Consider the following 25,819-nt stretch of genomic DNA (forward strand, 5'->3'; position numbering starts at 1 on the left):
AGTTCACAAGTAAGAAAGTCTGACATCGAAATGTTTTATATATTCAGATTCCATGTCATTCCAAACATATCAAGGTTACAGAGCAGCAGTGAGCCAGGGTCAGATTTCAAAACCAAAGCTGCATGATCTCAATCTGAGCAAATAGCACAGTATAAATATTAGCTAAAACAGTTCTTTCAACACCAAAATCAAACCTCTGTCCCACACAAGCCCATTTCTTCTCAGCCACTGCTCCCCACACCTGTTTAAAAGCCCCTGAAAAATCAATGTTTTTGCTCTGGTTCTTATCAAGGATTTTTTGTGTGTGTTTGTAGGAAAGATTTACTTGAAGAAATATTACAACATATAAAACCTATATTAGGTCTTAATTTCCACTCACACAGTGGTAAATTTGATATACATAATAAAAAACTTTTAAAATCCAGAATGGACATAGTACCTCACAGTTTGATCACTAAGTCAAATCAGCTGATAAGCAAACCTCGCAGAACAGTCTCCTGTCAGCCAAGGTCAAAAACACCACGTACAACACATCTAAACTGACAGATTTAAAAATATATTAAAAATATAACAATGTTAAAAATATAACAATGGTGGTGCATGTTGGGGACCCCTGATGTCAGAAACAAAGAGAAATAAAATCCTACTAACATTATAGATGCTATTTTTTTGATGGAGGAAGATAAATATTAGTTAAATGTTATTAAACATAGCTAAATCTATTGTGCTGTGCTTAGTCATTCAGTCATGTCTGACTCTTTGCGACCCCATGGACTGTAGTCCACCAGGCTCCGCTGTCCATGGGATTCTCTATGCAAGAACACTGGAGTAGGTTGCCATGCCCTCCTCCAGGGGATCTTCCCAACCCAAAACTCCCGCACTGTAGGGGTATTCCTTACCATCTGAGCCACCAGGGAAGCCTAATCTATTAGCTATGTATTTTGAGGGAATAAATTCAAATATGTTGTTACAACTGAAGGGTAGGGGAGTTTTGGCTTCCAATAGTGGTGGATTATTCAATATCACAGTATTCAATATCCAAGTCTATGCCCCAACCAGTAATGCTGAAGAAGCTGAAGTTAAACAGTTCTATGAAGACCTGAAAGACCTTCTACAACTAACACCCAAAAAAGATGTCCCAATCCAGTATTCTTGGGCTTCCCTTGTGGCTCAGCTGGTAAAGAATCCACATGCAATGTGGGAGCCGGAGACCTGGGTTTGATCCCTGGTTGCGAAGATCCCCTGCAGAAGGGAAAGACTACCCACTCCAGTATTCTGGCCTGGAGAATTCCATGTACTATACAGTCCATGGGGTCACAAAGAGTCAGACATAACTGAGCAACTTTCACTTTCACTTTCATTATAGGGGACTGTAATGTAAAAGTAGGAAGTCAAGAAACATCTGGAGTAACAGGCAAATTTGGCCTCGGAGTACAGAATTAAGCAGGGCAAAGGCTAATAGAGTTTTGCCAAGAGAACGCACTGGTCATAGCAAACATCCTCTTCCAACAACACAAGAGAAGACTCTACACATGGACATCACCAGATGGTCAATGCTGAAATCAGACTGATTATATCCTGTGCTGCCAAAGATGGAGAAACTCTCTACAGTCAGCAAAAACAAGACTAGAAGCTGACTGTAGCTCAGATCATGAACTGCTTATTGCCAAATTCAGACTTAAATTGAAGAAAGTAGGAAAAACCACTAGACCATCCAGGTGTGACCTAAATCAAATCCCTTATGATTACACAGTGGCAGTGAGAAATAGATTTAAGGGACTAGATCTGATAGACAGAGTGCCTGATGAACTATAGATGGTGGTTCACGACATTGTACAGGAGGCAGGGATCAAGACCATCCCCAAGAAAAAGAAATGCGAAAAGGCAAAATGGCTGTCTGAGGAGGTCTTACAAATAGCTGTGAAAACAAGAGAAGCAAACAGCAAAGTGGAAAAGGAAAGATATTCCCATCTGAATGCAGAGTTTCAAAGAATAGCAAGGAGAGATAAGAAAGCCTTCCTCAGTGATCAGTGCAAAGAGACAGAGGAAAACAATAGAATGGGGAAGTCTAGAGATCTCTTCAAGAAAATTAGATACACCAAGGGAACATTTCATGCAAAGATGGGCTCAATAAAGGACAGAAATGGTATGGACCTAACAGAAGCAGAAGATATTAAGAAGAGGTGGCAAGAATACACAGAAGAACTATACAAAAATGATCTTCATGACCCAGATAATCAGGATGGTGTGATCACTCACCTAGAGCCAGACATCCTGGAATGTGAAGTCAAGTGGGCCTTAGAAAGCATCACTATGAACAAAGCTAGTGGGGGTGATGGAATTCCAGGATTTGAGCTATTTCAAATCCTAGAAGATGATGCTGTGAAGGTGCTGCACTCAATATGCCAGCAAATTTGGAAAACTCAGCAGTGGCCACGAAGAGGTCAGTCTTCGTTCCAATCCCAAAGAAAGGCAATGCCAAAGAATGCTCAAACTACCGCACAATTGCACTCATCTCACATGCTAGTAAAGTAATGCTCAAAATTTTCCAAGCCAGGCTTCAACAATACATGAACCGTGAACTTCCAGATGTTCAAGCTGGTTTTAGAAAACGCAGAGGAATCAGAGATCAAATTGCCAACATCCAGTGGATCATTGAAAAAGTAAGAGAGTTCCAGAAAAGCATCTATTTCTGCTTTATTGACTATGCCAAAGCTTTTGACTGTGTGGATCACAACAAACTGTGGAAAATTCTTTAAGAGATGGGAATATCAGATCATCTGACCTGTCTCTTGAGAAATCTGTATGCAGGTCAGGAAGTAACAGTTAGAACTGGACATGGAACAACAGACTGGTTCCAAATTGGGAAAGGAATATGTCAAGGCTGTATATTATCACCCTGCTTATTTAACTCATATGCAGAGTACATCATGAGAAATGCTGGGCTGGATGAAGCACAAGATGGAGTCAAGATAGCCAGGAGAAATATCAGTAACCTCAGATACACAGATGACACCACCCTTATAGCAGAAAGTGAAAAAAACCTAAAGAGCCTCTTGATGAAAGTGAAAGAGGAGAGTGAAAAAGTTGGCTTAAAACTCAACATTCAGAAAACTAAGATCATGGCATCTGGTCCCATCATGGCAAATTGATGGGGAAACAGTGACAGACTTTATTGTGTTTTGTTTTTTTTGGCTCCAAAATCATTGCTGATGGTGATTGAAATTAAAAGACACTTACTCATTTGAAGAAAAGTTATGAGCGACCTAGACAGCATATTACAAAGCAGAGACATACTTTGCCAATGAAGCCCCGTTTAGTCAAAGCTATGGTTTTTCCAGTAGTCATGTATGGATGGGGAGAAGGAAATGGCAACCCACTCCAGTATTCTTGCCTGGAGAATCCTGTGAACAGAGGAGCCTGGTGGGATGTCATCTATGGGGTGGCACAGAGTCGGACACGACTGAAGTGACTTAGCAGCAGCAGCAACAGCATGTATGGATGTGAGAGTTGGAGTATAAAGAAAGCTGAGCACAGAAGAATTGATGCTCTTGAACTGTGGTGTTGGATAAGACTCTTGAGAGTCCCTTGAACTGCAAGGAGATCCAACCAGTCCATCCTAAAGGAAATCAGTCCTGAATATTTATTGGAAGGACTGATGTTAAAGCTGAAACTCCAAAGCTTTGGCCATCTGATGTGAAGAACTCACTCATTTGCAAAGACCCTGATACTGGGAAACATTGAAGGTGGGAGGAGAAGGGGACGACAGAGGGCGAAATGGTTGGCTGGCATCACCAACTCAGTGGACATGAGTTTGAGTAAACTCCAGGAGTTAGTGATGGACAGGGAGGCCTGCCATGTTGCAGTCCATGGGGTCACGACTGAGCAACTGAACTGAATTGAATGGTGGATTAGTTTGGGTGAACTAACCTTCCTTCAGATAAGAATTTAAAACTATGAACCAAAAATTAGAAACAACTACTTAAAAATTTCTCAAAAGGGAACCAGAGAGAAGTCACCCCTAAAAAGACTAGGATAGCATTGGGTGAGACAGATAGTTCTGAGCCTTTATGCCTGAGGGTATTCTCAATCCACATGTCATAGGGTGGCAGAAATCCAGTTTACTGGCTTGAGGTCAGAGAACATAGGCTGGAGTTGGCAGAGCAGCTGTAAAATTAGGGGGAAATCCTGGAAAGGGAACTACAGAGGGGATAAACTCCAAAACTTGAGTATAAACTGTGACCAAATTCTTGGTTGACACTGACTCTGGGAGGCTCAACAAGAGCACCTGGAAGCAGAGAGAACTGAGCAGAGATTTTCGCTGTTGTCCACCTCAAAGAAGACCAACTTTGGAGTTCAGGTCAACCCAAGTTACCTACCCACCAGAACAAATGTCAGTTCTCTAGAGGAACACAGAGTCCAGAATCTCTCAAATGCATCATTCACTGTGTCCACCACATAAAACAAATTATCAGGGAAAAAAAAAAAAGGAAAATGTAACTCATAGCTAAGAAAATTAAAAAAAAAAAAAGATACTGGTCTCAAGATGGACAAGACATTGAAATTAGTGAAGAAAAGCAATAAATAACTATTTGAGATATGTTCAAAAACCTAAAGGAGAGGATTAAGAGGTACAAACTTCCAGGAACAAAAGAAGTCAGGGGAATGTAATGTACAGCATAGGAAACACAGTGAACAATACTGTAGTAACTTTGTATGGTAATAGATGTTAACTAGACTTATTGTGATGATCATTTGTAATGTATAAAAATATCAGGGACTTCTCTGAAGTCCAATAGTTAAGACTTCACCTTCCAATGCAGAAAGTGAAGATTCGATCCCTAGTTAGGGAACTAAGAGCACACATCCCTCATGGCCAAAAAAACAGAACATAAACAACAGAAGCAATACTGTAACGAATTCAATAAAGAATTTAAAAATAGCCCCCATTAAAAAAAATCTAAGAAAAATATCAAATCGCTACATTTAACACCTGAAAGTAATAGAATACAAGTCAATCATGCTTAAAGATAAATGATTCCAAAATTTTAAAATTAATTTAAAAGGGGGGAAAGAACCTAAAGGAAATTAGTCATTTGAATAAATTATGTTTTGGAAACAGAAAAACACAATTCTAAATGATCCATGAGTCAAAATATAAACAATAAAATAATTAGAAAAAAAAAATTTGAGCCAGGTAACAAAAATACAACACTTGAAAATTTATGGCATTAAGTACAGTGAAACTTAGAGAAATGCATGATTTTAAATACTTGTATGCAACACATAAAATTGACACAGGACTAGTATCCTGAAAGTAAAAAGTGAGTGTTCGTCACTCAGTTGTGTTCGACTCTTACTGATCCCATGGCCTGTAAGCCCGCCAGGCTCCTGTCCGTGGAAATCTCCAGGCAAGAATACTGAAGTGGGTATTCTTGGGGAAGGGAGAAGATTCCCTGCTCCACGGGATCTTCCTGACCCAGGATCAAATCTAGGTCTCGTTCTCTGCAGGCAGATTCTTTACTATCTGATAAGCCACCAGAGAAGCCCAAATGTCTCTATTTACAGAAAACAGAGAGGGCAGCTGAAACATGGAGAAACTGAACCACAGTGATGCAAATTCAGACTAAGAATTAGACAGTAAACCAGCTGGGTTCTTCTACCAATAAATTACAAGGAGGGAAAAAACCAGGCAGAGGGAGAACAAAGTGGGAACTTACAACCAAAAGCAACTTAGACATCAGTCAATTTCTAGTATGGACTTTATTTCAATCCTGATTCAAAAAACTGTAAAAAGTAAGAATTGGAAATCTGAACACTGGATGGATATCAATGAAGACCCATGGGGAAAGGATAATCTTCACCAGTGCTAAATTAGATAGCCATATGGGGGAAAAATGCTACCTGACCTCCTATTACACACAAAAATCATTTTCAGGTAAACTGTAGATCTAAAGGTGAAAGCCAAAACTATAAAGCTTTTGGAAGATAACAGAAAAGAAAATCTTCACGATTTTAAAGTAGGGAATGAGTGTTTAAGTAGGAAACAAAAATTGCTAGACAGAGGAAAAGTCTTACTTGAACTACATTAAAACTACAATCTTATACGAAGTGTGAAATAAGCCACAGAATGGGAGTGCACATGTTGCTTGCTGTTCAGTGGCTCAGTCGTGTCTGACTCTGTGACCCTGTGGACTGCGGCCCACCAGGCTCCTCTGTCCATGGGATTTTCCAGGCAAGTATTTTCCAGGAGTGGGTTGCCATGCCCTCCTCCAGGGGATCTTCCCAACCTAGGGGCTGAACTTGAGTCTCCTATGTCTCCTGCATTGGCAGGCAGGTTCTTTACCAGCAGTGCCACCTGGGAAGCCCTATTTTGTACATATTTGCTGAATTAAATAGGAGCTGCTGAACTGAATTCAGAGTATGAAAACTGTATCAAGGATGATTTCTAGAGTTTTGGCTTAAGAAACTAGGGGTCTAAATGTGGCATTTATTGAGGTGGGGGGAACTAGGGAGGAGTAGGTTGGAGGACAGGGATCAAAAGTTCTATTTGGTCAGGAGATGATTATTAGTCAAGGGGAAATGTCAGGTAGACCATGGCTGTAAAAGTCTGGAGTTCAGGGGAGAGGTCAAAGCCAGGGACAACTTTGTTTATGAGAGTTACCAATGGTTGGCTGACAATTCTCTCTCTTGTTTTATTCTTTTGGCCATGCTGTGTGGCATGTGGGAACTTAGTTCCCCAACTAGCGATCAAACCCTCGCTCCCTGCAGTGGAAGCTCAGAGTCTGAACCACTGGACTGCCAGAGAATTCCCTGGCTGACAATTCTCAAGAACAAAATTTCTTATTTGAGAATGTACTGGCTTAATTCTTAGAAGTTGCCTATAGGTTTAAATTTATTCCTCCTGTGGGTTGTTGTTGCTCAGTCACTCGTGTCTGACTCTTTTTGACCCCATGGACTGCAGCACGCCAGGCCTCCCTGTCCTTCACAATCTCCCAGAATTTGCTCAAACTCATGTCCATTGAATCAGCGATGCCATCCAACCATCTCATCCTCTGTCGTCCCCTTCTCCTCTTGTCTTCAATGTTTCCCAGCATCAGGGTCTTTTCCAATGAGCTGGTTCTTCGCATGAGGTGGCCAAAGTACTGGAGTTTCAGCTTCAGCATCAGTCCTCCAGTGAATATTCAGGACTGATCTCCTTTAGGATGGACTGGTTGGATCTCCTTGCAGTCCAAGGGACTCTCAAGGGTCTTCTCCAACGCCACAGTTCAAAAGCATCAATTCTTCGGTGCTCAGTCTTCCTCATGGTCCAGCTCTCACATCTGTACATGACTATTTGAAAAACGACAGCTATACCACAATAATGCCATTTACCAAGATACACAATATATGATAAACTCTATAAAGTTTCATGTTCTTGGCTTCAGACTAGAATAACTGGCTAATTTTTATAAATCACCAAGAAACGGGAATACTAGGACCCAATCTAACACATTCAAATGTTAATATAAATTGTATTCAAAGAACAAGATCTTACTAAAATTAATAGGTGAAAAAAGCCAGGAATCAGATCAATTTCCATTACTTTCTTACGTCTCCAGCCTCTTTCATTCCTTACCATCTAGAGGTTTAGTCACCAATGAGTTTACAGAGTTAGCTATTCATTTTCAAAATAGAATTTATTTCTGTAATAAAGAATTAAAATATGGCTGTGAAAGTAGAAAATAATATAGAAAAATATTTAAAATGTGCAACAGTAATTCTGAGTAAAGATAGTTAAGCACTAGAATTTATGCTCAACTTCTATTTGAAAGACCAATCATACATATTAACTATACCAGAAAAAAACATACCTACTTGCAATTTTAATTATTGTTCAAAAACAGCTTTAGGTACCTGGTCAGGCCCTTTTAAGTACAAATCTTGGGGTATACATTTTGAAGCTGGCTTCACTTCAGACTGACTGATAAATTTACTGTCCCACAAATAACAAGGTTTTTTTTTTTTTTTTTTTTTTTACTAATTTATCCATGTGATTAAGTCAATGTGCAGGAAATATGTACTTTTTGGATGGAACCAAATGTTTTGGTAGAATGGGACAAGAGTATAATTTTTCATTATATTGGTATAAATGCTGGTAAACTCATGTAACCCCAGAGCATGGTTTCCACCAGGAGGGTCTCAATTCAGATGCTAAATGCACATGAAGGACTATCTAAATGAATTCTATCCACCCTTTCCCCAAAGTTTCACTTACAGTTAAGATACAGATATTATTTGTATGAAGAATATACAAAAGAATTGGAAAATGTTTGGCTAGAGGGAAGACAACTCTTCAGGGACTATTGTTTGCAGTTTGCAGAATAGATAATCTTCTCTAGGAAGAATAATGTCCACATAGCAGCACTATATTCACCAGGAATCCCAGAACCAGTGGATCTATCATGTGACAGGAAGCCAAACCTTCTGGCTGCTCACAACATCACTCAGCTTCCCCTTGATCTTCAGGAAGTGTCTCTTGAATTCCAATCCATCACCCTATATTAGGAATAATAGCCAAAACTCACGTTAAAAAAAAAAAAAGACTATGTCATAAAATCAAACTTTCTTTAGTGGTACGTAGAGACAAACATCCATAGATAGGTCCAGCTATCCTCGTCTTCAGGTCCTCTTACAAAGACAAAATACCTTCATAGAAGAAAAGTGAAAGTGAGAGTCGCTCAGTTGTATCCGACTCTTTGTGACCCCATGGACTATACAGTCCACGGAATTCTCCAGGCAAGAATACTGGAGTGGGTAGCCGTTCCCTTCTGCAAGGGATCTTCCCAACCCAGGAATCGAACCCAGGCCCCCCGTATTGCAGGCAGATTCTTTACCAGCTGAGCTACAAGGGAAGCCCATGTAGAAGAAATGCCTACATAAATAATTCTGACTTGATTTTGGGTCCATTACACTGGGCCCAGAGAGCAGAAACCAATGGCATCTTGTTCGTTTCAATTGTTGATAGCTCTGGACCTAGGTCACTGTTTTTCATAGGCACTGGGAGTTTATAAACTAAAAATTAGCTAAACGACTACACTTAAGTCTTGGCAAAACACTGTGGCAACAAAGCCAGTGATTCAGTTATGAGAAGGATTTCACTACTCTAGGATCTTAATTTAATTCCATACCAAGCATTTGGACAATAGTATTGCAGCAAGCTGCCAATATAAAGAAAGTGACCAACTCTTCCAGCCTTGTTTAGAGCCATGTACAATCTTTCAGGAAATAGAGAAAATGCTATTTTGGTCTTATGTATCAAGGGCTTTAAAACTATAACCTCAGAACTACTAATTTCTAAAGAAAGAATCAGAAATGTGAATAAAACTCTGTATATGAGTATGAATCACAAAGTAGCTTATAACAGATAGTTTCATTAACTATAACGTGCAAACATTTTGACAAATCACAATTTTTATGAAAAATACTATATACAAATTCAATAAGAAAAAGCTTAGAATGCTACAAAATGCCAAAGGTAATTAAAGATAAAAATAATTTATGACTATTTTTATTTTCTTTGTTATTTACAGATTACACAAAAAACAAAAACTTTTATAATAAGGAATGTCATTTGAAAAACTGTTTTGGAAGAATAGATAATGACAAGAACAAATGTTCATAATATTAAATTAAAAAAAAAAGTTAACATATATCTAAAATATAATGCCAGTAAAAAAATCTCCACATAAGAGTATTTCCATATAGCATGTATTACAAGTAATAGTAAGGTTATTCTAATACAATATCAAAAATAAATGTTTTCTGTGGATGACTTGATTCTTACTTTCTTCTTTACACTTTGTGTTTTTAAAATTTCTAAAATGAACATGTAATACTTCTTCAAAAATAGCAAAACAAAGCTTTCTCTCTTAAAAAATGTGCTAATCTATATACCTTAGAAAGCCGGAAGTCAACTAAGATCTTCTCATCCATTTCTACCAGATTCACTTTGAAAATCAGCTTATTGTTTCTTCTATCAGTTGTTGATACAGTAACCTAAGACAATAAAAATAAGGTTAAAGCATATGTGTGGGTAGAAAATACTCTAAATAAAAACTATAATCTCAGTTCAGTGATACTGCTGGGATGCAAATTTGAGAAAAGCTTCTACAATAGGAGCAGTGCCGCCAAACATCCCATTCCTTCCAGGACTTTCCTCTCCTGACGGGTACGTGTGTGTCCACCCAGACCAACCTATAAACAGGATGCAGCGCCATCACTGGGGATCGAGTCTATGTGAACACTTAGCAACAGAAGAAATTTAGTGTTTTATCAAAATACAACTGAAAGAAGAAACAGTTGAAGAGAATGAAACCAGAATGAGAGGGAAAACAAGATTATTAAAACAGAAGAAAGAAAAAGAGAGGTTAGGTTTTTGGGTAAAAAGCTACGACAGCAATCAGAAGATGGCGAAGGTTCTAAGAGGTCTTTCAACTTCCACTTTCACTGTTTTAGAAGCACAGGCTAGAAGATGGTCATGGAAAGAAAGGCCCAGCCAACAGCCAGCACCAAGACCCCAAAGGTGGATGAGGCTGTCTTGGACCACCAGCCACAGAAAAGCCATCAACTTCAGCTGGACGGATAAGCCCAAGTTAAGATCAGCAGATTTGTCTAGCTAAGCCCAGCCCAAAGTACAAAAACATTTTTAATAATTCTCACCTCACAGGGAGCTGCTGCTAAGTCACTTCAGTAGTGTCTGACTGTGTGACCCCATAAGCGGCAGCCCACCAGGCTCCCCTGTCCCTGGGATTCTCCAGGCAAGCACACTGGAGTGGGTTGCCATTTCCTTCTCCAATGTGTGAAAGTGAAAAGTGAAGTCGCTCAGTCGTGTCCAACTTGTAACGAACCCATGGACTGCAGCCCACCAGGCTCCTTCAACCATGGGATTTTCTAGGCAAGAGTACTGGAGTGGCTTGCCATTGCCTTCTCCGTCACACAGGGAGGGCTTTGATTAAAAAGAGACAATAACAAGTGTTGACAAGGATGAAGAGAAATTGGAACCCTCAAACATGGCTGGTAGGAATGTAAAATGGTGTCGCTGCTTTGAAAAATCATTTGGCAGTTCCTCAAAAGATAAACACAAGAGTTATTGTATGCCCAGCAATTCTGATCACAGGTATATACCAAAGAAATTGAAAACTTCTCCTTCTGGACTGAAACTGCATCCCCTCAAAATTCAGATGTTGAAACCCTAACTCCCAATGCCTCAGAATGTGGCTATTTTGGAGATAAGACCTCTTTAAAGAGGTACTTGTTGTTGTTCAGTTGCTCATTTGTGTCCAACTCTTTGCGACCCCAGGGACTGTCCTTCACCATCTCCCAGAGCTTGCTCAAATTCATGCCCACTAGGTTGATGATGCCATCCAACCATCTCATCCTCTGTCGTCACTGTCTCCTGCCTTCCATCTTTCACAGCATCAGGGTCTTTACCAATAAGTTGGCTTTGCATCAAGTGGCCAAAGTATTGGAGCTTCAGCTTTAGCATCAGTCCTTCCAATGAATATTCAGGGTTGATTTCCTTTAGGATTGACTGGTTTGACCTCCTTGCAGTCCAAGGGACTCTCAAGAATCTTCTGCAGCACCACAGTTCAAAGGCATCAATTCTTTGGTGCTTAGCCTTCTTTCTGGTCCAGCTCTCACATTCATACACGATTACTGGAAAAACCATAGCTTGGACTATATATACAGTCCTTTGTTGGCAAAATAATGTCTCTGCTTTTTAATACACTGTCTAGGCTTGTCATTGCTTTTCTTCCAAGGAGCAAGTGTCTTGTAATTTAGAGGTGACTAGGTTCAAAGGAGACCATTCAGAGGGCCCTAATCCAATCTGACTGGTGTCTTCATTAGAAAACGAAATCAGGATACAGAAAGTGACAGATTCAGGGGCGGTGTGCAGAGAGGACAAAGCATAGGAAGAGACGGCAAGAGGGTGGCCACTTAAAAGCCAAGGTTCCAGAGGAAACCAGCCCTGCCAGAACCTTGGTCTTGGACTTCAGTGTCTAGAGCTGTGAGAAAATAAATTTCTGTAAATAAATAAATACTTCCTAGTCTGTGGTATGTTGTTACAATGGCCCTTGCAAACTAAAATACCTGTCTTCACACAGAAACCCGAATAATCAGAGCAGCATTATTCATAACAGCCAAAAAGTAGATACATTATCCCAAATGTGCATCAATAGATAAATGCTTACACAAAACAGTCTATCCACATAACAGGCTATCATTCACCCATTAAAAGAAATAAAGTATTGATAAATGCTACAACATGAATTAACCTTGAAAATACTATGTTAAGTAAAAGAAGACAAACACAAAGGGTCATACACTATATGATTCCATTTATAGGAAATGCCCAGAAATAGGTAATCCACAGAAAGTATATTAGTGGTTGCCAGAGAGGAAGGAACGAAGAATGACCGCTAATTGGTACAGAGTTTATTTGGGGGGCAGTGGGAAGTTCTATATTTAAATGGTGATAATTCCACAATCCTGTGAACATACTTAAAACCACTAAATTGTGTACTTTAAAATGGTTAAAGTGATGATTTTTATATCATGTTAGCTTTACCTCAATAAATATACCTTAAAAAAAAAAAAAAAGAGTAAGATATCTATATAAGTGAAAGTCTAATCAGGCTGGCTTCAGGTTTCCTCATAGTAACATTTTCCCCTAATTTTTAATTTTGAAAGTTTACAAATCTACAGAAAAACTGAAAGAATCCTACAATAAATAACCACAAATGTTTATTGGCCTTTATATATAAACCTAGATAAGCATGTTTACTTCTTTTTTACGTGATTATCTTTTTTTTTAGTTTTTAAACTAAGTTATAAATTACACACACTTTACCATGTGTCTCCTGCTGACATTCTCTTACAAACCACAGTATTATGATCACACCAAAGAAATCTGACACTGATACAAAAACATTATCTAACATAAAACTCATATTCAAGTTTCCCCAATTGTTCTAATAACATCATTTATAGCTTTCTTTTTCTTTAAATCCATGATCTAGTGAAAGATCATGCATTACATTATTTATCAAGCCTCTTTAGTCTCCTTTAATACAAAATATCCCTTTCTCTTTGTTTCTCACAATATTAAGACTTTTGAAAAGCCTAAAGACAGATCAGAATGTCAATATTATAAATATGCTATAACATTGTAAACAACAAAAATTGGCGGTTGGGAGCAGGGAAGATGGAGGAAGCATGGAATTGTTAATGGACCCATCTTTCACAGAAGGAAGCTCATTGCTGTTACAATTTAAGTACAATGTATAGTTTTAAAGAAAATAAGACTTGAATCTCTTAGTATTTGTAATAACCTTAGAGAAGTCTTCTTTTAAGAAATACTAGTTCTTAAGGAAAAAACATTGTACTTAAATTTCAATGGTTTCTTTTTCAAATTAAACTAATTACTTTAAATTTTAATATATACATAAAATGACAGCACTTTTTTAAATTTATTTTTAATTGAAGGATAATTGCTTTACAGTATTGCATTGATTTCTACCAAATATCAACATGAATCAACCACAGAATGATATCTCTTTTCTTACTCAAGTATTTTAAATTTTTCTTCAGGAAAAGATCTAACAAAAATCAATGAAACATACCTGATTCATACAACTTTTCTTCCACTGATAGCCCAATTTCTCACAAGTCTCTTTCAGGCATTGGTAAGATTTGTCTGCATCCAATTTGGTAAAAAATCGTGTCATTCTTTTGACTAAGCGCTGCCAGGGGTTCTACAAGTCAAATAGAAGAAAGCTGAATAAATTATCAGACTTACCACCAAAAGTAATCATACTATAGCTATTTGGCTTGAAAATTCCTTTTTCTGACTTCAGATTCTTATACATAAGTGTCTCCCGTAGGGAGTTCCCTGGCAGCCCAGACGTCAGGACTCTGCTTCCAGTGCCAGAGGCCAGGGTTCAATCCCTGGTTAAGGAACTAAAAACCCACATGTCACAGTGTGGCTAAAAAAGAGGAAAGAAAATCTCGAGTCTCGGGATTTCTCTGGTGGTCCAATGGCTAAGACTGTGCTCTCAATGCAGTGGGCCCAGGTTTGATCCTGGGTCAGGGAACTAGATCCCACAACCTGCAATGAAGACTGAAGATCTTGTGTGCCACAACTAAAACCCAGTGCAGCCAAATAAATAAACATTAGAAAAAAAAAGTCTCCCCTAATTCTCTCCTCCACGTCAAAAAAAAAAAAAAAAAACTGTATCAAGTGTTAATACTGTATTTCTTAGATTGACAAAAAAAAAAAAGACTTTAAGACAATAAAAAATAGAGTTGCCATTATTATTTGAGGAACTAAATTTCCTTACCTGTGAGGATCCTGGAGTGCCAAGCAATTGACTATTTAGAAGCATGTGATCAGGACAAGTGGGCTGGGAAAAGCTGATCCCTTGCACCAGTTTGTCAATGTATGAAGGGCTGGTGTCCCATAAGGAAAGGCCTGTCCGTGGTTCTGGCTGAGAACTGGAGTACTTCACACTTTCTTCACTGAGGCATTAGGATATAGAGAAAAATATACCTTTAAATAAAGTTCTTTAGGTCTTTCTTATATGGCATTACCATTCTCACACTGAAAAAATTATATCCATCTTAAGAAAACATTATATACATGGATTGTTTTTCATGGGGACTATTATATCCAACAACTACTTGATCTTTTATTAATTATTAACCGACCTTACCTAGAAGCACAGTTTACTGGAGAGAAGTCCAAGTTGGATTGAATATGTTTAGAGAATCCACCAGGAGACTCTGATACACCACTAGAAGTAGCCCGGGGCCTCTTTGCCCCTAAAAAAGAGAACATAAATACAGATGCTTTCCCACTTGGCAAATTGAAGTAAAACCATATCTAAATTCATTTCTTAAACACAAAATACTTATATGATAGATAGTGGCTCTTCCTATATGATTTTATGAGAAATGTGGTTAGGAACTTCTGACTTGGAATTACTTGTCAAATTGTGCAAACTACACATTTCATAAATCTTGACCTACAAGTATGTCCCAAGTGCACGGTGTCAATATTGAGGCAGTCATTTTAATGGTACCATTTTTGGTAGCAGAACAATGTTCTATGAAAACTAAGAGACCCAGCAACAGGATCAAAACCTTTTAAAATAAAAAATAAGTTGTGATAATGACAATGAATGTTATGAATCTGCTCTACTCAACCTTCATTGCTCATGAGTCAATTCCTAGGTAGGTTGATAAGAAGCCCAAGGTTTCTGAGGAAGAGAAAGGGGTCTGGGGCTCTGAAGGAGAAAAGGTCAAGCCTTCTTTCTATGTTGCTTTGTCTTAGTCAATATAACAATGTATCTTGCTCAGTGGTTGTTTCTCCTTAAGAACCTTCCCACTAATCCTGTCATCTTAAAACTAATCCTGTCATCTTAAAACCTGTATTATGGGGGTGGGTGGTAAGATCTTTCTATTGTTGGTTCTAATCTTATTAATTTAAGATATATGTTGTGGGAGTGGGGTCTGATAAGGCCTTGATAAGACTAGCTGGCGGAGGATGAGGGGGTGGGTGGCAGCATTCTCCATCCCCCTTCTAATGTCCATGTCAGAAGTTTTCTCAGTCCCTTTTCACTTTAATAAGACTCTGCTATACAAAAGCTCTTGAGTGATCAATGCTGGTCCCTGGTCCCAAAGTTAAATCTTTTTCAGAGATCACGAGTCCAAGATCGTTCACCGTAAGCTATCACTCCCTTGGATAAATCTTTACTGAAAATAATCATTATAGCGAATAAGATGCCACTGTAAATTCACGGCTACTCCCCTCCACTGGATCCTCACCCCTAACAGGCTATGCTACATTTCTCTAATCAGTTTTCTCTTCCTTTCCCCATAATGATTCTTTGAAAACATCTATACTCCTGCCAAATTACCGAGACACCATCCAGTACCTCATTACTTACATACATCTCCCATTTCAGTCATTGGAAGCTCCCTCGATTTGCCGCTACCAAATCTAACTTACTTGCATTCCTACCTGTCCTCTCTTCCCTTCCATCCTCCTATCAAATGTTCATTCCTCTACTTGAAAAGGACCCCATACCCTCCTTTCTCCTTAGGGACCTTGCTGCTTTTTTCTTTCCTCTCTCTTAGACTTTAAGCTTCTTCCTCCCAATTGGATCTGGTGGCTCAGTGGTAAAGAATCTGAAATTCTAGAAAGATCTTTTAAAACCAAATATATAAGCATGTCATTTTCTTGCTTAAAATCTTCCAAAAGGTTTTCCCATGGCCTTCAGTTAAAGCCCAAGATTCTTAGCATGGGTTATAAGGTCCTCCATGGCTTGGTTCCTATCTACCACCTCATCTCAAATCTCTCTCTCTCCCCCAATTCTCTACTCACTTGTTCACTCCATGAACATTTATGAAATGCCTAAAATGGACCACACACTGTACTAAGCACTGGCGATGTAATGCTGAACAAGCCAGACATGGTCCATGTCACACATGCCTTCTCTCAAGCTCCTCAAATACACCACTTTCTAACCACCAGGTCATCCCTGATGCTGCTTCCGTGTTTGGAATCTGCCACTCGTCTTGCTGCTACTCATCTGGCTAGCTCCCCTTTAATCTTCAAATCTTAGATTTAATGTTATTTCCTCAGCAAGGTAAACGTTCTCTGTCACTTAAGACTAGGTCAACTACCGTATAGCTCAGAGAACTCTGCTCAGTGTCACGTGGCAGCCTGGGTGGGCGGGGAGTTAGGGGGAGAGTGGATACACGTATATGTGTGGCTGAACACCTTTGCTGCACCTGAAACCATCACCACATTGTTAATCAGCTATACTCCGATGCAAAATAAAAAGGCTAAAAAGAAAAGACTTGGTCAAACTCTTAGCTACAGTACCCTGACTTTCTACTTTATAATTATTAAAGAACTAAAAATTATTTTTTATATTTCTGTTTTTTGTACTAGAGGCTATCATCTCCACGAGGACAGAGATCACAGCTATCTTGTGTTGTTGACTTATGCTGACTTTACAAGTACCTTTTCTTTCACAGAAAAAAAAAAAATTTTTTTTTTTTTTAAAAACTTGTATTTTAAGCATATTACCTTTCTTGAGTGGTTTGTTATACCATCTATCTTTCTTGATGTCTGGGATGGTAATCCTTACTGATGGGTTCTCAACTAAGATTTTATGTAGCAGAGCTGAAAACAAAATATTAAGACAACATTTATAAGAGTCATGCAGATTAGAAAAGCCTATAGCTTGTGGTGTAAAACACACATTCTTTATTGCTCTCGTTAGGTCCAAATACTACTTCTGGGGAAAAGAAAACAAAGCCACTAAATTTTTGCTTGAATTTCATGCAATTATTCCTTGCTACTGTCTATATCTTTGAATATTCTTCCCAGACCAGACTCGCAGTTGTTTGTAAATAGAACAAGAGCTGGGTGGAAATGTTTCTCTCCACTTGATGATATTTACACAAAGATACAAAAACAAAAAACAAACCAGAAAACCTCTATTTACACAAAGATAAAAAAAACCTCATCCATTTTCAATACCAAACTTCATTGTTCTAACATGTCATACTAAGTTCTCATTCACACAATTTTATAATGAAAATTTACTTTCCAATAACTTTTTAAGAGACAGTAATAAAAACAACCATCATCCTAAGACCTTAATTAATTGATAAAGAATTCATACATCTCCCAACACCCAAAGAATCTTCTTATAGACCAAAGATTTAAATGGAAAACAAAACAAAACAAAAGCCATGAAAACATAGGTAATTTTTTTCTACTGTTGAGGGTAGAAAAGACCTTTCCAAACATGACAATATAGTCAGAAATCAAAAAGGACAAGACACTAGATTTAAATAAATAAAATATAAAACTTCTGTATGTCAAAATAGCATAACAAAGTAAAAATGCATGACAAACTGTCAAAAATATTTGTAACAAATGCATTGATATAATGACACTAATATTTTCTTAAAAACTTAAAAAATAGACAAAAAAGCTAATAAATCCATACAACTTCACTGATACTAAATTTAAAATAAAAATTTTAAAGTTAGAATATATTTCTTACAGGTTGGCCTATTAGATTAGTTAAAAATGTTTAAGGGGCTTCCCTGGTGGTCAAGTGGTTAAGACTCCCTGATTACACTGCAAGGGTACAGGTTCATTCACTGGTGGGAAAACAAAGACTCATGCCTCAAGGTGTAGCCAAAAAATAGCTTACATGTAAACTAGGTAGACTGTGATGAAATGGTACAAACTTTCTGGAAAACAATTTGGCAAAGTAAACCATAATAATTAAACACTGTATACATCTTTGACCCTGCAATTCCACTTCTGGGGTTTCACTTTAAATAACTGAGACATATGTACAAAGATTAAGGTATACGGATGACCATCATATCTCTTTCACAGCAGTGAAAAATTAGAAAAAATTCTGAATCTCTAAAAAGGTGAACTGGAGAAGTATAGTAAGGCATGTCCATATAGCAGAATACCATCACAGTTTTTAAAAACCGTGATGAATACTTACAAGTATAGTCATGAAAAAGTGTTCACTTAGCATTAACACACATACTCACACAAGGTTTACAAAATAACATGTATAGTGTGATGTCATTTTTTTGTGAAAAAAAAAAAAAAAAACTTATAAATAATATACATATATAACAAACATATATACTTACATATTTTCTACTACAAAACACATGCAGATATCAAAATATTAAAGGAAGCTACTTCTGAGTACTAGAATTATAGAGTTGGATTTTAATATTTTATTTATTATTTTTCTACTTTATCTACAAAGATCATGTATTATTTATATAAATTAATTAAAAGTTAAAAAGAAAAAAATATGTAAGAAAAAAATTCACACAGCACTAGGCTTCATTATCCAAGAAATCAGTACTTTACATTCAAGATAACCCAGTTACCTAGAGGAGCAGAATCAATTTTTTTCCAAGGGTTGAGATATGTTTTCTTTTCTTTCCAATCACAATATTCCTGACAACTATCACTAGGCTGGTCCCACGGCAATTCTAAAAGGAAACAAGACTCGGTTTTCTGAATGTTCAAATCATTTTACAGTAACGATTTTAAGGGAAAATAATCAGTGACACAAATCCATTAAAAGTTTCCTTCAAATTAATTAAACATGGTTTAAGAAATTTTAAAGACACTTCTAAGATAGATAATCCACTTCTGCCTTACTATTTCCAAAAGTATTCACATCATTTTAAGAGAGAGCTACTGTGATATTTCATTTAATAGCTACACATAAATCATTTTTTTAAATCTTTGGGATTAAAAGTTCCAACTTAGTTATAAATAGGTTAATATTGAAATACTATCACATAAATATGGAACTCCTTGATTCATTTCATTTATTTTGGTACAGAAAACCTGGCTTTTCAAAGGACAGGAATTTTATCATGATTAAATAGCTCTTACCTCCAGCCAACATTGCAGTAAGTACTATTCCACAGGACCAAACATCGACTGGCTCTGCATGAAATTCTTTTCTCTTTAGAAGTTCTGGAGCAACATATGGTAAAGTACCACACATCTTGTTCAACAAACGCTCCCGATTGTTATGCCGAAACACGGTTGCTAAGCCAAAGTCAGAGATTTTGAGGTTATCTAAGTCAAAGGAAAAAAGGATGGTGCCGAATGAGAATGTTTGGTAAACAGGTACACTTAAAGGGGCTTCCCAGGTGGCGCAGTGGCAAAAGAATACACCTGCCAATGCACGAGACTCGGGTTCAGTCCCTGAGTAGGGAAGATCCCTGGAGGAAGAAATGGCAATCTACTCCGGTGTTCTCGCCTGGAGAATCCCATGGATAGAAGAGCCTGGCAGGTACAGTCCATGGCGTCACAAAGAGTCAGACCCGACTGAGCAACTGAGCACACACACAAATACTAAAAGGAGTCAAGGTTTACTGGAAAACTGCTGGTGTCATTTTAGATTTGTGGAACTTCTCTACCTTAAAGTGATCAAAAATAAATTGTAATAAAGAAGAAATAAAAGACATCATCATATAACTAAAACTAGAAAAAGGCCTCATGGCTTCCATTAACACAAATACTGTCAATATACAAACAGCATGGACCAGGTTAAAGAAAGATCCTGAAGTCAAAAGGGTCTTCTAGAAAAGAGCACTTAAACACTGAGAGCAAAGCCATGTCCTCACCCGGCTGTGCAGAGGCAGGAGGTATCAATAACACTCTAGGCACAGCTTTCTCAGAGATGTACAAACCCAGCTGGCTGGAAGGAAGCATATAAAGACACACAGAAACTCAAGATCCACAAGCCTCCAGACCGTCTCATCAAGGTGGCTATGTTTATAAAAGGAGGAGGAACTCTGTACAAAAAACAAATTAAGAAGAGCAAATTTCCTAATTTCCCACCTTTAAGACACACAAACTGTAGGCAGAACTTTCACCTTAACTATACTTACTGAATATTTACCATAACTGAGTGGCAAATTAAGAAGCTGCCCTGAAATTTCAGTAATGCAAAAGCCTTGATCCTGCCTTTGTATGGCTGTATTAAAATGATTTTGGTAGCAGTGACAAAACGCTAAACTTACCCCTTTCATCCAATAGGAGATTTTCTGGTTTAATATCCCTGTGAGTTATTCCAATACCATGCAGATAAACCTAAAAGAGAAGCAGAGGGACACAACCAGAACTGAGTAACTTATTTCACTAAAACTAATTTTAAATAAAAGGAAAAGAGACCACTGTACCTACCACCCCTGCCATAAGTTGATGGAAGAACCTCTGAGCATCTTGTTCAGGCATGCCTATGTCTGGCTCTAAAAGAATTAATTGTGAAAGTTAGTTTATCAGGTAAATATAGTCAGGCATCAACCACAGTCTCCTAATTCTAAAGTTAAACATCTATAATTGTACTTTTGCAAAAAGAATCTAATGCTTACAATGAAATGACTCTGGAGTCCACTAATACATATATTGCTAACAACTCACATTTCCCCAACTGTTAAGTGGCAAAAATAAGTTAACATCACAGGAAAATTAGAGAATAACAAAATATAGCCCAAATCAAGAATGCAAGATATACCTGGAAAGCCCTGACTTGTACTACTTATGATTTACTTGATATCCTTCAAATTCACCCCTAATTTCTTCTAAACGCTATGCCAATATTTTCTCTTCTCCTGAACTGTAATTGTCAAAGTGGAAGCCTAGCAAATTTAAGCTGGTTTCCTAAGTATTTAACAACAAATTTAAATTTCATAAAATTTCTCACACCACAAAGCCATACATGTCTGTGAATTTCTTTCTTTTATACTCAACTCTTTTCTCAGATACATTTTTTTGGAGATTCTAATAATCACTTTTTAACTATTAATACAATATATCTAAATAATAAATTTAGGTCCACAGAATATATTTTATGTACTTCTCAGTATTCTTTAATATCAAGACTTTTAATCTTAAGTAGCAAAAACAGTACTTTATATATATATAAATCCTATAAAATTCTCAATTATTTCACTTAAATAACAACCTCTTATTTCAGATCTGTAAATGAATGCAACGATTTCATGAAACTAGAATGTCTACAAAGAAAAAAACTGCATAGGCATACAATACATTGCACTTATGATACTTCACGCACCAAGAAATCACAGCTTATCATTCTTAAACTTGGGGAAAAATTTCTTTGATGACTCTACATATGCATTCAGTGTTGATATAAGTTGCAAAAACAAAAAAATTTACTTGTTTCACTATTGCATAAGCAATTCTGAATAGACAGTGAACAAACAGAAGCCCCTAAATTGAGACAAATTTAAAAACGTATTTAGCAGAAGAATTATCTGAATTTTTTTCCATACCTATTCTATCAAAAAGTTCTCCCCCACTGCAGTACTCCAAAAATAGATACTGGATGTTGCCTTCTCTTCTGTGACCATAAAATTTCACTACATTCTCATGATTTAACATTTTGTTGATACAGATCTCTTTCTTAATATTTTCTGGACAGTCTATGGCACGTTTCATATCCACAATCTTCACTGCAACTGCTTCTTCAGTTCTTCTATTCACAGCAAGTTGAACTCTAAAAAGAAAAAGGAAGAAATACAATATTCCAGACATTTGAACTGTATTTCTTTTAAAACTTCAAAAGATTAAACATAACTCATCCAAAACTATTTTACCTTTATTACTTTCGCCACCTGGAAGAAACCACGGGAATGGTTTCTGCCATGTCCTCAACAGATAATACTCCTTTCTGAAATGTGAAGTATAATAGCTAATGCTCCAAAGAAGTCATTATGTTGTACATCCAAAAGTAATATATAAACACTTGATAAATTAAAATGGAATAACAGCAATTCTAGGCCACATCACACATATACATGCTCTATTCATTTAATTTCTCTTCCAGTTTTACTGAGCTATAATTGACATAAAGTACTGAAATGATTATCACAATAAATTTAGTGACAATCCATCATTTTTTAGATAAAAAATTTAAAAAATAGAAAAAATAACTTCCCTTACTATTTTAAATTTCATGTATAACATATAGCAGTGTTAGTGATATTAATCATGTTGTACATTATATCCCTAGAACTTATTTATCTTATAACTTGAAGTTTGTACCTTTTAACCATCTTCATCTAAATCTCCCTCCCCCAACACCCTGCTCTGATAACTACAAATCTCTTCTCTTTTTCTATGAGTCTGTTTTTGAAGTATAATTGACTTACAATGCTTAGTTCCTGTTACAAAATAGTGATTTGATATTTGTATACATTTCAAAATGATCACCACTATATGTCTAGTTAGGATATGCTACCATACAAAGTATTACATAATTACTGACTATACTCTCCAATTGTACATTTCATACTGGAAACTTATTTTGCAACTAGAGGTTTGTACAAGTATTTCTCTCCTCCTCCCACCACCCTCCCCTCTGGCAACTACCTGTTTATTTTAACTCTGTTTCTCTTTTGTTACATTTGTTCATTTGTTTTGTTTCACCTAGTAAGTGAAACCATACAGTATTTGTCTTTCTCTGTCTGACTTATTTAAACTTAGCGTAATACCCTCCAGGTCCATGCTGTCCCAAATGTCAAGATTTCATTCTTGCTCTATTCATTTAATTTTAATAACATAACCTAACATTTATTAATCTAATAGTATATAGGTCTATGGTAAATGTTCTAAGTTCCTACAGGATATGGACTATTCCTGCCATATGACAGCTGAAAAAACAGGCACACAAGGATATTAGGAAGCTCACCTAGGGACTTCCTTGGTGGTCCCCTGGTTAAGACCCCACCCCATGTTTCTACTGCTTGGGGCACAGGTTCAATTTCTGGTCCGCCTCCCGGCAAGCAGGATGGCACGGCCAAAAAAGAAAAAGCTTGCATAAACTTCACAAAACAAAGGCCGGTAATGTGGCTCCAGAGTCTGTTCATTTGCTCATTTAACCACTATGTTCAAACCCCAGTAAAGAATATATGGGAGGAGAAAACCGACTTCAGAAATCTCTAAATTTTAGGGAAAAAAATGTTTTGTTTTGCTCTGTTTTGTACCTCCCACCCCCGCCTCCCCCCAAAAGAAGAAAAAACAAACAGTTAACCCTTACAAAAGATTGTGTAGCTTCAGTTTCCCAAAGTTTTGGAATTTGCATGCAAAGATCTGTTCTTTTGGGCGCCACAGTATTTAAATAAACAATTCCAGAACAATGAATATGTACTCAAAGGAGACAGAAAACTAAAACAAGTGTGAAGGCGGGTAAAACGGACTCAGACTCACTCTCCATAGGCACCTTCTCCCAGGGTTTGCACCAAGTCCCAGTCTTCCACAAAGGGCACTGCCATGACTCCACTAAGTCCCGCGGCTGTAAAAGCAGGAACCCAGAAAAGACGGTTGGTGAGGACGAACTTCAATCATTTCTGAAGCCTCTGAGCTCCGCCTCTTGTCGTGATTCCCCCAAGATAAATCACAGCTCCTGGTTTCACATCATCCGTATTTTATCCCAGTGTTTTAAAGCATGAGCAAGTATCCTAAACCGCGGCATTTGATTGATAACTCACAAGCCCCACTGCCACGCAAACCCGAAGCTGAAACCCCGCTTTCCAGGCGGCAGAGGAAATGTACTAGCAGCGCTGAGGAGGGCGACCAGTGCCGTACGGCGGGGACCGGTGAAGGGGGTGAGAAGTGAAGGCTCGGGTTAGGGTAAGCGGACGAGGGCTAGTGGAGGAGGAAATAACCGCGGGGACCGCAGCCACCCCTCCCCACCCGCTCACTCCCAATTCCCACCTCTACCCCGTCCCCAAGGTCAGGAGGAGCCCGGGGCGGGGCCAAACTGCCCCAAGAAGCGGAAGGAAGGGCTGGGTGGCACCCGGGCCGCCGGGCCCCAAACCTTGGGGGTTCCCAGCCAGCAGAGGAGGCTTCTCTCCAGTCCCTGTATAGCGAGGACCCCCGCCACCATACTCCTCCACCCTCCGAAACCACGCCTCCGAGGGAGCCTCTCCGATCCTTTGGGATCGGAACCGAGAACGTTCTGTCGCCGTGCCCCTCCTAAATCATGTAGTCCCCGAACGCCAGCTCCAGGCGCCTTTCCCACTCTACCGGCCGCCCTTCCTCACCAGGCCGTCCTTTGCCCGCCACCACAGGAATCCAAATGCAGGGCTTTTCCCGCCAAAACTTGCTGGCGTCACATTGTCGCAAACGCGCGCTCCCTTGCCGTAAAGCAAAGAGGTGCGCGTTCCTGGCCCGGCGGATCTGCAGATTGGTAGCGCCTGGGGCCGGCATAGGTCCTCAGTGCCGGCGGAGACCGGCAGGACCAGGGTTACTTTGGAATCGGGACTAGATCCTGGCCTAAGAGCTTTCGGAACTGCGGACTGCATCGGTGGCGAATGACCTCCGGGCCCAAACGCGAACTGGGATCCGGCCTGTGACTCCGCCGTCCGGCCTCGAGCTCCCGGGGAGAGCGGCACCGCGGGGCTCGCTGCCCGCCACCCCGAACCCCCGAGCACCTCGCCCCATAGCCTGGCAGGGTAACCAGGATCACACGCCATAAGAGCTGCTTCAGTGACTTTAAAGCTCGGCCCAGGTAGAACTGGAGCCTAGAAGCTGGGAACAGCTGTTGAGAATTGATCCTGTTTAGCTTGAAAGGAACTTTGTGATGTGAGCGAGAAGCATCGAACACTGGCCGCACTGCAGTGGGGTGGGAAGGCATCCGGGTGAAGAATGCTATTGTTTTGTGGCTTGAGATAATGTCAAGAAAACCAATTTTGCCCTGTCTTGTCCGAACTGGCACCAAAACAATACCTCCCACTCAATCTTTTTGAAGGAAGTGCAACTGCATAGCTTAGTTCTACCCACTGTCTTTAATGTGTAAGAAACAGGCAGACATAAGCAAAAACGCTGCGTTTTTACGATGCATAGTTTAAAAGCAGAATAACCAGTTTAGGTGGGAAAGTAAAGTCTGTGAAAGAGACTGGCTAGAGAACAAAACAATGTGGAAAAACTGAAATAGATACTCCCTCTCGACCGCAAAGACTAGGAACTCAAAGGCGCAAGTAAGGTCACCTTCATCAAACTCTCCAGTTCTTAAAGCTGGGCCACATACATTTAGCATAATTAGCTCTTGATTGTGATACTGGTAAAGTGTACAAAAATGCACACACTGGATTTAAAGAAAAGTCAGGGACAAAAAACGAGTCAGAACACTTCGAAATTCAACCACGCTTGAGGTTTCAGGTAAGTTTT

General features: G+C 38.6%; 1 protein-coding gene across 4 annotated transcripts; it reads right to left on the reverse strand.

Annotated features, from left to right (window-relative positions):
- Positions 1-2: 2 nt before the first annotated feature.
- CHEK1 (checkpoint kinase 1) lies at positions 3-24,782 on the reverse strand. 4 transcript variants are annotated; one of them, XM_061167185.1, is made up of 14 exons: positions 24,694-24,742; positions 23,858-23,942; positions 22,246-22,319; positions 21,922-22,145; positions 20,810-20,874; positions 20,647-20,716; positions 19,508-19,696; positions 18,991-19,095; positions 17,138-17,233; positions 14,754-14,862; positions 14,382-14,559; positions 13,665-13,796; positions 9,937-10,038; positions 3-8,538 (listed from the first exon to the last, which is right to left on the reverse strand). In XM_061167185.1, exons 4-14 carry the CDS (start codon positions 22,085-22,087, stop codon positions 8,443-8,445), a joined length of 1,308 nt encoding a protein of 435 aa, XP_061023168.1. In that variant the 5' UTR covers positions 22,088-22,145; positions 22,246-22,319; positions 23,858-23,942; positions 24,694-24,742; the 3' UTR covers positions 3-8,442. The 4 variants fall into 4 exon arrangements, with proteins under 4 accessions (XP_061023168.1, XP_061023138.1, XP_061023158.1 ...); XM_061167155.1 differs by lacking the exon at positions 22,246-22,319 and having other exon boundaries at positions 24,694-24,782; XM_061167175.1 differs by lacking the exons at positions 22,246-22,319; positions 24,694-24,742 and adding an exon at positions 24,365-24,673.
- Positions 24,783-25,819: the final 1,037 nt, after the last annotated feature.

Source organism: Dama dama, chromosome 2 (assembly GCF_033118175.1).
Source record: "Dama dama isolate Ldn47 chromosome 2, ASM3311817v1, whole genome shotgun sequence".
Lineage (NCBI taxonomy): Eukaryota > Metazoa > Chordata > Mammalia > Artiodactyla > Cervidae > Dama > Dama dama.

Excerpts from the sequence above, each read along its gene's own strand:
- CHEK1 (XM_061167155.1), bottom strand. The coding sequence starts at position 23,922 with ATGGCAGTGCCCTTTGTGGAAGACTGGGACTTGGTGCAAACCCTGGGA. Across the intron at positions 14,863-17,137 it reads TAACAAACCACTCAAGAAAG|GGGCAAAGAGGCCCCGGGCT; the intron begins GTAATATGCTTA and ends TCTCTTTTTTAG. Across the intron at positions 14,560-14,753 it reads CCAGTAAACTGTGCTTCTAG|TGAAGAAAGTGTGAAGTACT; the intron begins GTAAGGTCGGTT and ends CTAATGCCTCAG.